This window comes from Mesoplodon mirus, assembly GCF_964341445.2.
Source record: "Mesoplodon mirus genome assembly, chromosome: 8".
Lineage (NCBI taxonomy): Eukaryota > Metazoa > Chordata > Mammalia > Artiodactyla > Ziphiidae > Mesoplodon > Mesoplodon mirus.
In genome coordinates this window covers 85,505,021-85,522,429 of record NC_138984.1, presented here as the reverse complement: position 1 = coordinate 85,522,429, position 17,409 = coordinate 85,505,021, and the positions used below count along the sequence as shown (strand labels likewise).

At 49.8% G+C, this 17,409-nt stretch overlaps 1 protein-coding gene across 2 annotated transcripts in view; it reads right to left on the bottom strand.

Annotated features, from left to right (window-relative positions):
* Positions 1 to 16,656, bottom strand: part of GAD1 (glutamate decarboxylase 1) — a gene marked incomplete at both ends in the record, with an annotated part of 39,107 nt that extends 22,451 nt beyond the window's left edge. For both annotated transcript variants that reach the window (XM_082630618.1, XM_082630619.1), the window contains 5 exons: positions 1,083 to 1,173; positions 5,759 to 6,001; positions 7,361 to 7,519; positions 13,145 to 13,207; positions 16,575 to 16,656. In XM_082630618.1, coding sequence (XP_082486744.1) covers positions 1,083 to 1,173; positions 5,759 to 6,001; positions 7,361 to 7,519; positions 13,145 to 13,207; positions 16,575 to 16,656 — 638 coding nt within the window. The remainder of the gene's footprint in view (positions 1 to 1,082; positions 1,174 to 5,758; positions 6,002 to 7,360; positions 7,520 to 13,144; positions 13,208 to 16,574) is intronic.
* Positions 16,657 to 17,409: the final 753 nt, after the last annotated feature.

Sequence of the window (17,409 nt, the reverse complement as noted above, 5' to 3'; positions counted from 1 at the left end):
TGGTAGTACTTTAAGAAAAATAGAATACCTTGAACTTTAATAACTTACATTCTATCTTGATGTCAAATGGAATTTCTCATTTTAAATAACACCACCCTTTCACCTAAATTCATTTTTCAAATCTACTTTACCATGAACTATAAAGTGTACGGTTATTTTCCAAATATTTCCACAGTGACTAAAACCCATATAATTCTTATGTAGTTATTTTTAACTTATTGCGATAACCTTGTTTTATTATTTCCCTCTGGATACTTTCATAGAATGTGGTACCACTGTCTGGATACATAGAGAGTGGTAAAACATTATCTGAGCGTTGAAAGAAAAGACAGTACTTAGTAGGCTATGATGCCCGTCCATCAACTTGTAACCTGTCCTTGTCTCCAAAGATGGCACGTGTGTGTAGAAGAAACTGTGGGGTGATTACCAGAAGACTACCCAGGTATTACTTGCACACACAACCCTCCTACCGCCAGGACCTTAGAGACAGTTTCAAATAAATTTACAAGAACTTAGAAACAAACAAAGGCTTTGCCTACTCAAGTATGGAAAAAATTTCACATTCAGAAAAAGTTATTTTGAAAGGGATATATAATTCCTTTCAAAGGGATATCGCTACATGAATTGTTTTAGAATTTTTAGTTGAACAATAGGCTGATCAAATTGGTTTGTGGCTTTATGGCCTCTTTAATTATGAAGAAAAAATGACCTAAATGATAAGGAGCAATATGCTTGGGTGGGAAAATGGACCAAGATTATACCCCAGAACATGATCTCTTTAAATATATCATTAATAAATATGGAGTCTTTTAACATGAAGTTTCACACTAAACTTTGAAAGCTAGAGTTATTACTTCTTATGACCATGCTCTTATTAAACTGCATTATTCAATTAAAAAATAGTTTATCAAGTATCTACCTTTAACTCAGAACTGTGATAAACCTAAAAGATTTTAAGAGAAAAGATGACTAGGGCACACTTTAATAAAATTATTATAGAACCATTGGAATTGGACTTTTAATACAACAAGCCATACTGAGACATCATGTTTGCTTACATGGAAATAATATGTGGGACTTACATATTGGTATTGGCAGTTGATGTCAGCCATTCGCCAGCTAAACCAATGATATCCAGTCCAGTGGAGAGCTGGTTGAAAAATCGAGGATGACCTAAAGAGGTAAGTAACAGACAAGCATCAAGGCAAATCCGCATTTTTCAAGCTGTCTTCAAATCAAAAGGTCCACTCCACTAGGTCACAGTGATGGGACCTCTATCCCAATGGTCTAATAGGGCTGCCCAAGAATACTGAAGGAAGGGCATGTTGACCCACCCTATACCAACCTTTACCATTGAAGATGTCTCCCAAACGTACATGTTTCTAAAGCATAATGCTTTTAAATTTAAAAAAATCCAGTGTCATAAAACAAATAATCTGTCCAGTATTGTTGATTTCCAGATGAGCTCCTCTGTTGTAGTTTTTAAAATACAAATCCAGATGTGGTGGTCCTGTTTTTCTCCATAAATATTTCAATTTTTAATTTAACACCTCCAGCTTTTATTCCCCAAATCAAGGTACACTGAGGGAGGAGGAGAGACTGCAGGCCTCAGAAGGGGTCAGTGGCTCTGTGAACCGACCCAAGCCCAGGGTAAGTGCCAGCTCTGAGGCGGATGCCGAGGCGTGCCATCACCCTCTGGGCCTCTGTGTCAGTCAAACACGATGTCAAGCACTGGTGTGTTTTGCCCACATATAGTCAGGTGACTGTTAAACTAGGTGTATTGCTGAGATGACCTGGCATCTGCTCTGTGAAACAGGGGCAGACACAGCCTCATTCACCCATTGAGTTGTTGATAGAATAATTTTTATTATTATGTAACTCAAAAGTCCTTTTCAACCTACTCTACGCTTTATCAGGCTTTGTTCTCAGCAAATTCAGGATTACTGCCAAATTTTGGCCAACTTGGCATTCACAGAAAAACTCAACCCCATACAGCAGGCTTGGCTTGGCTGTCACGAAGGCATCAACGCAATAGATTATCTAGGGGTGTGTGACAGAGAACTCGTGTTAGAAAGATGTGCTGACTGCTGTGTTTCCAGAGGAAATTGCTTTTGCCTCTGAAATAACTGTCAGAGAGCTAATGTTGGAATGTTCCTGGTCTAAGTCCCCTCTCTGAGGAAGTCTATCCTTCCCTCCTTGTGATGAGGACTCATTCAGAACATCTAGACTAGGACTTTTTATAGCAGAATATACAGATCCCTGCACCTCAAGAGTCCTCGAAAAATAATACTGATCTTTAGAAAGAATAAAAGAAGCATAAACAGTAAGCTTAGTGTAAATTCAAGGCCAGATTCCAGACATTCATGTAGATTACTCTAAATAGCTTAAGCTGGTCCATTTTGCTCTACTCGGCTCAGTGCCAACAAAATCTATGCGATCTCCTACAACATAACTAATTTTGTTGAAGTCCATTTAAATATAAATATGTATGTACATATATATACACATACACGTGTGTGTGTATATATATTTATGCACACACACACACAATACCCATTTGAAAACTCCTAACAACAAACATTTCATTTTAAGACAAGATTGAATGATAAATAAATGCAATCACACCATGTGACAATGTATCAAAATCACATCGCATAGCAGAGACAAAAGATGGACATGGACAGACAGACTGACACAAATACCCTCAAACAAAAGCGAAACAGTATCTCATGGTCTATTAAAATATAAAAGGACACAAAGTCCCCCCAAACCTTACTTTCCTCTTATGGCTATAGCTTAATGTCCCCAAAATCTCATACCAGAATTTCTATCAAGCAACAAAATGACCTAAATTTCAATTTCAATTTCAACTGTCTATAGTCAACAAAAATACTAACACATGATAGACGTGGTGGTGAGCAGCACACGGCTTAGAGTCAGGTTGGAGAGAAAGAAAGAGTAATTTTTTAAAGTAAAATTTTTGAACAAATAAGCTTCAAAAAAAAAAGATGCAGGAAGAAATCTATTGATTAAGAGACATATTAAGCAATTGCAATGTGGGGGACTTTTGTGGATCTTGACTCAAACTGTAACAAAATAAAACATTTATGACATTCATGAGACAATTGGAAATTTGAACACTGACTGAATATGTGATATTAAAAAATTATAAATTTTTTTTGGATGTACCAATGATAAGGTGTTTTTTTTCAGTCCTTGAGGATAAAAAATATTTATGAATGAAATAATATTATGCTGGAGATTTGCTTCCATATAGTATAGAAGAGAAGGGAGTGGGTGGGGTCAGGTGAAACACACTAGCAAGAGCTGCTAATAGCTGAAGCTGGGTGTTGGGTATACAGGGTTCATTACACTGTTTTATTTTTGTATAAGTTTAAAATTTCCATGATAAAAAGTTCAAAAAAGGAAAACTAAGGAATGTCTACTGTGACTGAGGGCTGACTAGTGTTTCTCTCAGTTCTTGGAGAGTGTATATACATTGGTTCCTTTTTCAGAAGTCTTTGTTAATTTGTAGGGAAATTTCCAAAGGCCATCATCATCCCTCCACAGACGCTTCCCAGATCAGTATGTTTTCATTCTAAAACCCTATTCATTATTCTGGCTGTGCATTAATACTCTTAAAAAATATCTTCCACTTCCACTGCAGAATACCTGTGGGTTTACTCTATTGCTCCAGTAACTCCATCTAAACTACAGACCAGCAACTAGGAAATGTGTTTTCCCCATGAAAGCAACAGTATAGTTTGCCAGGATCAACACCCTGTGATGCAGGATTCACATTGCCTGAAGACTGAACTCTACAAATGCAAATATCTGCTTCTAGAAGCTGCTCTGAAGAACAGGGATGAATGGCTCCAGGCTAAGTATCTAATTGGATTCACACACTCTAGTAAGAGTCCATGCTTCTCTGACCACGTGATACTTCAGTTTTGTAGGCGATATGAGTTGCTATTATGACAAATCCATGTATTTTTCTTTGAGGGGCAACACTATTCTGAGTTTTCATGATAAATGTACGTGGTCTCATCTCTCTGATAAAGTGTTTGTGGCGTGAACTGACAAAATAAAAATAGTGGACCAAACCTAGTCAAGCTAAAACATACACGGAGAATTCTGACTGTTTTTTTTCCTAGCCAAATAACAACTTGATCTCCACCAGGAACAGATTAGCCATCAGACCAAGGTGAGATGTAACTAAATTGATGAGCATGCTTTTCTTTAAAAATCAAACACAGACTTTGTAATATAATTGAGTCTTGTCCATCTTGCAGTTATTCAAGGAAGCTACACCTATACCAGTGGTGTTGGCAGACTTCAAAAGCTGTTTGGGATTCATTATTTAAAAATGCCTCTTTGGCCAGCCTCATTATTTCATTATAACCCTTGTTTTTGACATCCAATAGCCTTACTCAGCCCTATTATGACACCATCCCCAGTCATATCTTCAAATGACTAGGAAGAGTGAGCAGGATAATAAAGGAGAGAGAGAGAAAGAAAAAAGAACAAGAGGCTACCAGTCATGGCCTCAGGGGCTCCTCTGTGGGGACAACCATGCTATGAACTGCCAATTCCTGTACATCAGTCTGCCCAAGAGCTCAGGAGAGCCAGGCTGCAGTGGGGGAAGACAGTAGGGAGAAGAAACCACTGCTTGATTCCTAGGCTTAGAAAGAGCCAGACAGAGGTCCCAAAAGTCCTTCAACTTGAGGCAACTGGAGAGTAACCACTTGGCCAGGATTGCTGAGTAGAGAGAGTTCCTATAACATGGAAAGGAGGCAAGAGGGCGTCCTCCAGGGCTCCCTGTTGGAGATAGGATTTGGTGCCACAGGATACCTGAACTCCAGAGAATGGAGTAGAATGCAAAGGGTGTGTAAGTGTGTGGCTTTTGGGCCAGCAAATAGAGGGTGTGGTGGGTTGAATTGTGTCCTGTAAGAGATATGTTCAAGTGTTAACCCCTGATTCCTGTGACTTTATTTGGAAATAGGGTCTTTGTGGATGTAAACAAGTTAAGATGAGGCCATACTGGATTAGGGTAGGCACTAATCCAAAGAAGAGAGAAACCTGGACACAGACTCTTGGAAAATGGCATGTGAAGATGAAGGCAAAGATTGGAGGGATGCATCTACAAGCCAAGGAATGCCAAGGAATTCCCACAACCATCAGAAGCTAGAAGAGGCAAGGATGGCTCCTTCCCAAGAGTCTTCAGAAACAGCATGGCCCTGCAGACACCTTGATTTTGAACTTTTAGCCTTTTGAACTGTGAGATGATAAATTTCTGTTGTCTTAAGTCACCCAGTTTGTGGTAATCTGCTGTGGCAGCCCTAGGAAACTAGTACAGAAAGAAAAGGAAATGGGCCCAATTCTCCCCAGTTTCAGGGACAGGCAAGGGTTGGATTTATCAGAATGAAGTAGGCGTGAAAATGGAAGCAAGAAAAGAAGTAGAGAATGGATCATTCTGCTCTCTTTAGGTTGTGAATAGCCTCAAACCAAGAATTAAAACTCTTGATACAGAACTTGACACAGCACCATGTATCTGTATCTTTTAAATATATTTTTACAATAAATAATGATGGGATTTTGTCACTGTGTCTGGTGGTTCTGAGGTCATGGAGCGCTTTGCTGCCTTCCTTCACCTGGGTTTGTGTTTCTCCTTCAACATGACTTTGACATCCTGCCAACTGGCAAAGGTCTGACACAGGCCAAGGTTGCCACTGTGTGTCCACCTGGCTCTCACCCTTACCTGTACGGACGCCATATTTCAGGGTGTCTCTGCAGTCAACCAGGATCTGCTCCAGGGACTCAGGGTGGTCAGAGAGTTCCAGGTTGAAGCCCTCCATGCCTTCCAGCAGCTGGTGCGGGTGGTGGAAGTCCAGCACCTTGGTGGAGCGATCGAACGTCTTGCGGACGTAGTTGAGGAGTATGTCTACCACCTCCAGCAGGAACTGGACAGTTTGCTCCTCCCCATTCTTGGCCGGAAGCAGATCTGGGGGGTGGGAAGCCCATGAGTGGTTATCACCTGACTCGTATCCAGATTTCCTCAGTCAGCTTAGAAATCCCTAATATCCGTTATCTTTATAGGACTGATTTTCTTCCAGGATATGCATGCATTGAGAATCTGATGTACCATCTCCCCAGAACAATGTACATTGGCGTATACACAGAAGTGCTGCATATATTCTCTGGGGGTTCACAGAGTTTCTGATAGTTAGGCTGCTCACAAATGAAATGCTTTGAGAAGCCACGAGCAGCCTGCCCCTGCAGCTATCCATTTGGGCACCCGTCAGGAGTGTGATGGATAGGGCATCTGTCTTGCTCCCCTAGTACCAGGTGCGCTTCTGTACATCTGGCTCAGATACTGGGCTTTCGGTTTGGTGTTATGATGTGCTTGATCTGTTGCTGGTGGCGGGTGAGGCTTCTGTGGGTAGAGGCTGAGGTCACACCGAAGAGGATGGTTCTTTATGTTGTCCTTGGACAGAAAACTAGAACTGGAAAGTGGGGCTCAGGAAGGTGGGAGAGGGAACTCCTGCTCCTCTCTTGACCTTACCTTTTAGGGCTTGGCCTCTGGGATGCCAGAAGGTGACTCTGGGTTCCGGCCTCTGTTAGGTAGAGTCAGGCTGGGGGGTAGCCGGGGGGGAAAGCTGTAGGGGGCCCCAACTGAATTTGTCAGCCATAGCTCAAGAACAGACTGGCTGTATATGATGCTCTGTGTCTATTCTTTGGATTATCTCTCCAAGATTTGGATAACCTCTCCAAGGTTTAGTGAATCTTGTATACTGTTCTGGTTTGGCCTCCATGGCTTGTGGGGAGTTCACGGAAGGGGAAGGGAGGTGGGTTTACCTTTGAGCTGGTCGGGAAAGACTAGGAAAGCACCTCCTGAGACCACTGCTGTAGGGGCAGTGGTAATGAGTGAAAGACCTTCAAAAGGAAAATGACCTTCAGGACAGCACTTGGTCATGAGGCCCAGCTACACAGCTTCCCATAGGGTGATTTTGTTGTTGTGGGCACCACCCTTGGAGGATAAATGCTATGGAGGGAATAGCTGGATTTTCTTATATGAAAGATTTCTTTGGATTCTGAGATTCTATGACTGTGTATTTGTCCCTGCAAGTATCTTTAGAGTTGGCTGTTTAACTGATTGCCCTCATCCAGCTTTCAAATGATGGATACCTGGGCAATAGGGAAGGAGGGAGTATATTATATTCAAATGTTGGGAAAGCAGTTTCATGATGGTTCAGAGAGAATAATGACTTTTTTTTGTAAAAGAAGCAAGATTTCAGGAAAAAGTAAAGAAACTCCAATAAGCAACCTACTGGACAGCACTAGGGCTGGGGGTGGGGACTACCTCGAGCAAACAGGTTGGAGAAGTCGGTCTCTGTGCGCTGGAAGCGGCCATCCCTGTCGCTGTTTTCACAGGAAAGCAGATTCTTGGAGGACTGCCTCTCCTTGAAGGCGCTCACAAGCCTGCTCTTCTCTTCCAGGCTGTTGGTCCTTTGCAAGAAGCCTGTCACACAAGAAGCTGGGTCAGAGGAAGGGCACCAAAAACTCCCAGCCTCGGAGGGTCAGCTGCTGACCCAGGTCGACTCTCCAAGCAGGGTTCTCACTTTTCCTGAATAGAAGCTGAGTGTCTGTTTTATACGTAAGCGCTCCGGCACTGCTCTCCTCCAGGCGGGGAGGGGGCAGTGCTAAGCGTCGTCAGTGGCACAGACCCAGTCATGCAAGAGAGAAAAACAGTAAGTGAAGCCCATTCTCCTCTCTGAACATGACAGTGAACGCAGAATTAAGTCAATTGGACAGCTTCCACTCCAGTAACCAGCCCCAGGATGGGGTTTTAAGGGAAGGGACACAAACGGAGAGGATGCTGCCAGCTCTGGGTTTATGGGCTGTGCAACCAGAGGGAGGAGGGGGTGAGGACCAGCACTGAGGATTGGGGAAGATGCTTTCCTTGGACACCAGGTAAATGCTACCAGGGTTGAATATAAGTTTAATTTTTCTGACCCAAAACGGAAGGGCAGCTCTCCCTGTACCACCCCCTCTCCTTAAATAAAGGTATTGGAGAAAGAGACAAGAAAGCCTAAAATGTTATGTGTGGTGACATTTAATTCCATAAATACTTAGGGAGCACCTACTGTGGAAAAGGACTTTACTAAGCCTTTAGGACCAGGGACAGATAAAGATAAATGAGACAGATCCCCTCTTCTCCAGGAGCTTGCAGACTGGCAGATGGTGACCAACAATGTAATAAAGCTAGACAGCCATCCAAGAACTCCCCAGAGGTGAACTCTGAGCCCAGGGTGGGAGTCAAAGCACCTCCCCGCTGCCCCTCAGAAGGAGTGGAAATCTCTCCTGCCTGAGGTGAGCAGTGCAAACACTACCAGTGGCAAACCCAGAAGCAGGCTGAGCTGAAAGGGCTGAGGCTCTGCCTACCAGGAGCACACTTCCTCTCTCAGTACCTCCACCTGTCCCTTCTGGGGCTCGGGACCTGCAGACCTGCTCCTTCCCTTAGCATCTCCTCCAATTCAGCCTCAATCTTAGTCTGAAATGCAACACCCTGAAAAGAGGAAGAAAGTTCTAAGCTTCTTGGTGACCCCAAAGCTGTATTTGTAGATACCAAGATCCTTGGGGAGTCACATACGTCACAAGGCAGGCTTGGAGGAAAGTCCCGGGAGGTTGGATGAGAGGCAAGTTAATCTGGGGAATTCAGCTTTACTTCCCCAGGACTGCAATTCAGCGGTGAGGGGTGGAGGAAGGAGGGATGCAGGGGGAAAGTTGCAGTGATTAGAATCCTCCCACACACAGAAGCAGGGTCTATTTTTGGAGGGAAGAATAGGAAGGCAGAGGCACCAGGCCTTTCATTGTTCCCAGCACCTTTAAAACTTATCACTAAAGCTCTAAAGGACATCAGAAGGGGGGAAATACACTATAACAGAGCTCCACACTTGGGTATAAAGATGGGGGGGTGCATCCTCCCCGTCACCTCTGCCCCTACTTTCTGAATTCCTCCTCCAAATCCCCAGAGTCCAACAGGAGAAGCTAGCGCTCATTTGCCAGAGGGACGCAGTATCACCTGGCTCCTGAGTGAGGCTGCCCGCCTCCACCCAAACAGGCAGCAGTGGAATTTGTTTCAGGCAGGCTGAAAAGACCAAGTCCACGTGCCCTAATGGAGGTGAGCTCTCGCCTAGCTGAACTCCTGCTCTTTAGGTCTCTGACCTCTGGTTGGTTTTGACTCACTCCCTGGGAAAGTCTCTGCCTTGAAACCCCTTAGCAACTCCTTTCCTAGGTGGGAAAGGACCTAGGACCCGCATGTGGGCTTTGGATATTATCTCCAAAGGAGTTCTTCTCACAGGCACTCCCAGAGGTGTCCTGATAGGAATGAAAGATGCCAATTACGCCACTTTAAACCTGCATCCCATTCCTGGACCACACTTCCTGGAGTGCACAAGGAATTAGTGTTTTCTATACATCTTATAATTATCCTATGCAAAGCACACTTATATTGCATTATAATTTGTGTTAAAAACCATTAATTTGCTAATATAAACACTTAATGGATATTATTTTTGGAATATCACTTTTTTGGAAGGTATTTGTTTTCTAAAATATTGGGAGCCTCAAAAATAAGGTCAAGGAGCCGGGCCTCTCTGGGCTCTGAGAGGCTCTGGAGGTTCGTATGCTTCTCCAAGGATAATGAGGTGGTGGATGACACTGAGGTCAGTGCTTTGATGACCTCCCTGGCTAGCAAGGGGTCCTGGAAGTAGATGTCCCTGAGACTAAAGCAGACTGTACTCCCTTTTGCTCTATACCTCAGCTATAAGGACCTAGTTTAAGGTAAGTTAGCTGAACATTCTTAAGAGGCAAAGAGGCAAGCGGGGGGGAGCCGAAGCTGCGGTAAGCTTTGGCCCGGTCGTAGCACCCTGGCTAGCTTCCACCTATGAGCCGAGGGGCGATCCTGCTGCTGGTCCTCACAGCTGCCCCCAAACTCAAAGGCCTAATCAGCCCCGTGAGGCGGGGGAGGTGTGAGGAATTAGAGCACCTGGTTCAAGCTGGTTGTTTCCAAGTGGGGTTTCAAACTGAGCCTGGCATAAGGGCACCTGGCCAAGGGCGCAAGTGAGGCTTGAAGCCCAACCCCCTTGCTGTCTCTCACTAAGCTGTAGCATGGAGTTGCATCTCCCTAGAGGAAGGGGCTCTTTTCCTGATTTTTCTGGGCTATAAGTACCCTGCCAGATCTCTCCCCCACCTCAAACTTTTTTTTTTAATTTCAAGAGAGCCATAATATATACAGAATATTTGAAATGTATATTTAAAAGTTGGTGACTGACACAAAATTAAACACACACACAAACACACACACTGCATGGGTTAAATAAAACAGCTCAGGGTCTGTAACTGGCAGCCAGTCTGGGACCTCTGAATAGAGAAGTGACTGAGGCCCAAGGACACACTGGGAAGTTAGCAGAGCCCAGAACTTAGGGCTCCCTGCATCTCCTTCGATTTAGGTCATGCTATCATGCCTGTGGCCACCCGGCTCTCTACCTCTTGGCAAGACCCTGGGTTTCTTCTGGCTGACTGCTTTCCCACGGGATTCTGCCTCCGGAGCTAAGGGTTCCACTGGCGAGACCAGGGGCCTTCCTTGCAGCTTTGTCTTCCTGCGGGGTGGGGGGAGGCGGGGGGATCCAGGAGAGGGGGTAGGAGAGGAGGTGGGGTGGAATCTTGGCAAGGGCAATGGATGGGTCCCCCAGGGCAATGGATCTTGAAGTGAGAAGATGACCATTAGTCCCTCAACTCTCTTAAGGTGAAAGGCCAAACCAACCTGGAGTGTCAGGTCAAGAGGGCACCTTTCAAGCCCGTGAAGGTCTGGGATGAAGGGAGTGGGGGAATCTGTGTGTGGAGGAGGGGAGGGGTCTGTGGATTAAAGTCAAAACCAAAGACTGCACTTTGCCTCCGGTAACTAGACTAAAATGGAAAGCCAGAGCTGACGCAAAGTATGGAAAACAAATCCTCCTGTTGTTTTGTTTCCTTTCAGAATCAAACCTACTGTAAATCCTCCTAACCTGTGGCCCCCAAAGCATGTGTATTAGCAGAAGGCAATTTCCCCTCAACACACTACCAGCCCTCTCCTGTCACAGGGGTTTCAACTTTCCTGAAATTAATGTTGGGGAGGTGGGTAAAAACAGAAAAGAAACTCCCTGAGGATGGTAGCCCCCAAATGCCCAAAAGCTCTCCCTCAGGGGAAGCTGATGCAAACCTCTATTCCCCAATTCCCGTACCCCTGTGCCTGAACATCTATTCCCGGACCCAGGGATGCTCCTGCCCCTTTACCTTTTCGGGTCACTTCGGGTGTGTCCCCGAAGCGGCGTTTAGACCTTCTCTTCTCCCCAGACCCTGAGGGTCTGCAGTCGGGGCAGCAGGGGGCACCGCCCAGGGCCGAGGCCGGGAAGCGGGGATGGGGATGGATGAAGGCCGCTGGCTAGGCAGGCCTAGGACCGCGAGGAAAGCAGCCCTCACCCCAAGCCTCCCCCAACCCTGTCCTAGACCGTGGAGGGCGCCCAGGGCTCGCTCAGTTCTGCTTGCCCGGCTGCATGACAATGACGGCTGCTGAAGCCGAGCGCCGCGGCCGCCGAAGGGACCTGGCGCGAAACGGCCCATTAAGCCGAGAATGGCGGCGGGAGAAGGGGGCTATTTATAGAACAAAGCTCGGCTGCCGCCAGCTGCCCCCGCGCGGGGACGCGGCCCAGGCCTCGCCCCGCGGGCCTAGCGTGCTGGGGAGAGGGCCAAACGCCGGGGCCTCCCCGCCGCAGGGCTGGGCTTTCCCTGTAAAACGGCTAGGTCCTGGAGTCGAGCAACCCTTCCTCACCGTAAAGCTGCTTCTGGTATCAGGGGACAGAGCCCCAGAAACGCAGGGAGGACGCCGCGCCGCAAGGCGGGGAAGGGAGGGTGTCTCCCAAAAGCTGCTAAGTAACTCCTCTCGCTCCGGCCACAAACTCTCGCCTCCCTGGGGCCCCGGAATGCAGGGCAGCTGGGAAGATCAGGCCCGGAGACCACCGGCTCGCCGGCCCACTCTCGGGCGCTCCCGGGGCTGAGCGTGCGTGCCTACGCCTGCGCCGCCACTATCTCCAGCGCGCAGCAGCTGACGGATGGCCTTTTAATAAGCCCCTCGTTAATCTTACCCCGCCTCTCCACCCCCTGACCGAGGACGTCCGTATTTTCTGGCCCGATAAGGCTAGAAATTTTAGACGGTGAAATGTAGCAAGGAAAGCAAGTTCTCATTGTTCAGCCGGAGCCACTCAGCTGTGTCCCTTCGAACAAATCTCCCTTTTTCCTTAAAAAAAAAAAAATTACACCCCTTGGGCGTTTTCATTTTAGATCCTTACGTCTCCGGAGAGCAGTTCTTCCGTCCAGCTCCCAGATCTATTTTCCTTCCTCTCTAGCAAATCGTGCCCGATACCCCCTTTCCGTCTTGCAGCCCCACGCCCCCTCTGCCCCCTTTCCCTTCCCTCCTCTCCTTCAAGGGCAAGCTCCGCAAACCCTCTAGCTTGCACCGCCCGCACCTCCTCCAGGCAGGCCACCGAGGGCTGCAGGCAATCCTTTCTCTTGGCCTCCAAGGCCTTAAAGAACGAAATCTGAATCCGTTTTGACATCTCGGGCAAAAATATCCAGCCAAGGAAGCCACTTTGAACGCGCGATGGTGGAGAGGGAAGGAATACGATGCGTCAGCTACCGTCTAAGGCGGATGTCTTGCCTTGGGCCTGCTCTCCAGTAAACCCGGACATTTTTATGCCGCCTTCGCGTCGCGTAGGCCGAGCGCATGGGTCAGAACAGCCAAAGCGCCGGGCAAGATGAGCGGGGCTGTCGCGCGGAGGCGCTGTGCTCGCGCCCAGCTAGGGGAGCCCCGAGGTCTCAAGTAGCCCAGGGCCCCCCATCGGAAAAGGTCCCTCGGGGGCACGTCAGGAGAGGGCAGAGGAAGGTCAAGGCCAGTAGAGGAGCGTCTCTGCCGGGCGTAGGGGCTCTAGACACTAGAAAACAGACCCAAGAGCCAGGATTCCCTTCCGCGTACGTCCCACTCTCCCAAACCCGTAAAGCCCGCTCGCCTCGCAGCCCCTTTGGGGCCCCAGCCGGCCCTTTCACTTACCACAGATCTTCAGCCCCAGTTTTCTGGTGCATCCATGGGCCACGCCGCACCAGGTGTCATACGCTAGAAACCAAGAGACGTGCGATCAGTGAGGCTCGGACAGTCCAGCACCCGGTCGAGGGCAAAGGTTTTCTGGGGAGGGTAGGGGCAGGTCTTCGCCAGTGTGCCTCATTAAAAAGCTCTTTCCCGAAAGGAGCTAAGAGCCAGATCTTTGGGCCGACAGGGAGACTCGTGCCCCCCGAGACCCCACCACAGTCCCTTCCTGCTCCGACCTCAGGTACAAAACAGTGTCTCTGAGAGGCCACGCACCCAGCGCCCCGCCCGGCCTCCCAGCGACCACGATGAGGTAGCCGCCGAGGCGGGGTCGGAGTGGGACAGGGCTGACCGCAGGTGCAAAGGGCCAGGCCCGGCTCCTCGAGTAGCCCAACACCCACTCGCAGGCCCTGTCCCTTGGTCTCCGCCCCGCAGACTCGAAGGGCGACCACAGCGGTTGGGAAAGGGAACACAGAGACATCTGGGACCAACACGTCTCATAATTTCTTGGCGGGTCTCCAGCCGAGTGGCAGCTTAAAATAAACTGGCATGAAATGGGGTCGCGGAAGAGTTCAGGAATTAATTGAGTGAAAAATAGTATTTGACTAGATGGTCGGGCTGGCATGGCCGCTCTTCAGTGGGACCGGGGAGTCGGCAAGACAATAGTGTGCCTCGGGTCTCATCCCCTGCCCCCTCTTCCCAACCTGCCCCTCATTAACCCTTCCCTCGGACGTCTCGGATCTGGAGCAGGCGAAGGCGAAGGGAATCACACTTTTTCTCCAGGTCTGAATCGCGGATTCAGGCGCTGCCGTGTTCTCAAACTCCTCAGTGTCTATCCTGCCCTCGGGGTTCAACTTCCAGCCGGAAGCACGGGGGTGCCTGCAGAGCCTGCATGCGAGCCGGTGTAGTGGGCCTAGCCTGAAATTCCCCTCGGATTCCTCATAGCAAGGCGCCTCCAATCACTCCCATCCCCCACCCCATCCGGGCCGGTGCCTTCAGCCGGGCGCGAGTGTTTGCTGCGATAAGGAGAGTGACATCCATTAAACCCGAGGCACAACAGAGCCCCAGAGGGGAGAAGAACTAGCCCGACGTCAAAGAGAGAGCGTGTCACAGATGGAGTTCCTGCAACAGACAGTAGTAAATCGGTGCGAAAGCTAAACCCGAATAAAAATGCCTGGCAGGTAAAGAGCTATTTTCATCCGATAGAGTGCTTTCATTTTAAACGCCATCTCACCTAATTCTCATAACCCTATGAAGCAAGAGGAGTGTTAATCTAAGACTCACTTTACAAATAAAAACACTGAAGCTCAGAGAGGCTAGGAGAGTTTTCCAAGGTCACTCAGCTGTGGCGTTGGAGTTCAGACCCATGGCACTGCCTTTTAGAGTTGGGGATTGCAGTGAAAGAAAGGGAAAGAGAGATGGGAAGAGGAAGTGAGAGAGATCCTTTGACGTAGCCAGAGTAGGGAAAACCGAGTGGCTGAGAACAAGGAGGAGGCATCGCCGGAGCAAGAGGTCGAGTAAGGTTGTGCGAATTGAGCAACGCCACCTCCCAGGAGACCCTGGCGGGGCAGAGAAGCAGAGCCAGCTGGGCGGGCGAGGATGTGTCTGCAAAGGAGGGCAAGGATGGGTAGAGAGCCAGGCGTGCGCACACAGCCTAGAATGCTGACGGCGGCTGGGCTGTCGGGGCCGGCGGCGGCGTTCTCAGGACAGGTGCTGCATGCTCTTCCTGGGCCCAGTTCTCGGCTATCTTCCCTCCGCCCTGGCAAATTCCGGGCGCGCCCGGCCATGAGCGAACTCGGGTCAGCTCCTCTGCTGGGTCTGGGACCCGCGGTTGGGCACATGAACTCCGCTGCTGGCTGCCTCTGGGAAGTAGGGGCGCAGTAGGGGTGCAGGACTCGAGGGTGGGTGAACACAACGGCCGCCCACCCCTGCCAGACAGCAAAGAAAGGGGCAGGAAATGTGGAGAGAACTGGAAAAGAAATCCATCGGGGCCAGAGCAACAGACAAAGGCGCGCAGGCCTCCCGTTTCTCTTGGCCTGTTCCGACCAGCTCTGGTAGCCAGTGCCCGGCTCTCGCGCCACCAAGGCTGGCGGCTCTCCTGAGCTCCTCTTTGTTGTGTGGGTAATTGTAGCTTGCCTCGGGGGCGGGGAGAGGGAGCTGCAAAGGGAACTGGAACGCCGCCTAAGAATTTAAGAGAAGGCCTCCAGCCGGGAAGCCAAGGGCAGCACCTAGGGGTTGGATAGAGGGCTTACCCGATACCCCCCACCCCCCGCGCCAACCTTCGTTGATGGGAACAACTGATGTTTTCTCAAGCTTATAGAAAGTGCTATAAAAGCGAAGCAATGAGCCTCCTTCTAACCACAATGCCATCCCTAAGCCCTTTTATATAGAAATTCTGGGGCCGTTACTATCTGGAGCTCATGGATTTGGAGGGAGCGCATTTCCATCCAAAGTGGAAAAAGGAAAACAATTCCCTCATCTCCACACCTCTACAAAGGTGCTGGAAATCAATCCGAATTAAAGACAGATTCTGGAAATGGGTTGAGGAGTCGCACGGAGCTAGGGTTGGGGAAGCATACACCTCCCCAGCCGCTTCTATCTGGTTCCCCTTTTCTTCCTCTCTCTTCGAGAGGTGTTCATTGCTGACAGGTCTCCTGCCCTGGAGAAAAGAGAGGGCTGCTCTCTCCTCCCGCCCTGGCAAACCTTCTGGACTCTTCCTGGTTCCCCACTTCTTGTCACTCAGGATGCTGCCCGCTTTTTTTTTTTTTTTTGTCTCTGAAATGTAATTAATTGTCTAAAATGTCGAGGCTTAATCTCAAACCATTTTATGCTCTTTTCTCGCCCCTGGCTTCTTCCTCACTCGTCAATAGCTCGACGCAAATTTGGAGCAATTAGGGACCCCGAGTTTTCTAAAAGCTGCAATTAACGTCGAAATTTCCGCTGATTACAGACTTCGAGCACAACGCAGGGGTAAAGGAGGGGGGGAGGGGTCAGATCTCGGCTCAACGAAAGCCGAAGACAGAAGACTCTCTATTCCCGTTGAGACTCCCAGCTCCTCACACCGCCCCTTGCGCTGACCCCCGTCGTCCCACCTAGCAAAGAAACCACACACAACACAACAAAAACAACACTCTCGCCGCGCGTCCTTCCCCCACAGCGAAGCCTCTCGTCGCCGCTCCGGCCCTGCGTGGTTCCCACTGCCTTAGCGCCCTGGAATCGCCTAGCATCCCTGGCAGTCGAACGACCTTTGGTCGGGACCTGGGTCAGGGCCCCATTTCTTTCTAGCCTCCATCATCTCCGCGCTCCCCCTTCCCTTTCAGCCAGCGCAGCCTCCTCACGTCCCAGCGCCCCCATCTTCCCCGCAGTCCATTTGATAGGAAACTGGAGCAGGACCTACTTGTGGGGCGCAGGTTGGTAGTATTGGGGTCCGCTCCCGCGTTCGAGGAGGTTGCGGACGAAGAAGGGGTCGAAGACGCCATCTGCTCGGTTGTCCCCTGTCCTCTGCTGTCCGGGGTCCTCGGCCGGCCGGGCTTAGGAACAGGCTGCAAAGAGAAGCGAGAGCTGTACGGGGAGGGATTCAGGGGTCCGGCGCGCGGGAGACGATTGAGCGGTCGGGGGCGTGGACGCTCCCGCTGAAGTCCAGGCTCGGGAGAGAGAGGCTAGAGGAACGGCAGCCAGCGGGCTGGGTCGGGGTGCGCCGGGCTGGGGACGCGGGGAGGAAGAGACGTGCGCGCGAGCTGGGGACTCGGGCGCCCGCAACGTAGCCCGGGGCGGCTCTCCAGTCTGGCGGCGCGGCGGGGCGACCTGGAGCGCAGCGTTGAGACTAGAGGAGCCCAAGGCCAGTGCAGGTCTTGCGGGTGCGGGGGACTGGGCTAGGAGGGCTAGGGAGGCTCAGTGCGCGGTTTTCCAGCCTAGCCGCGATAAGCACTATTGGGCTCTCAGCAGCCGGCGGGCGGGCGGGCAGGCGGGTGTTGGGGGGAGGAGGGCGCACGGGGCGGGCACGTCTGGTTCGGTGTCTGGTTCCCCTTGTTGTGTCTGGCTGATTCCCTGGAAAGAAGGAGGCTAACTGCTCCGGGGACCGGGGACTTTGGTGAGACAAGGTGAGAGGGAAAGAAGGGTCCATGTCTTTACGTTCTCCCTCGGACTTGGCTGGGGTAGAAATACAGTCACCTTGTAGTCCAGACAGCGAGAAAGCAGCGAGTCGGAACCTCGCTTGTCTCCCTCTCGCCCCA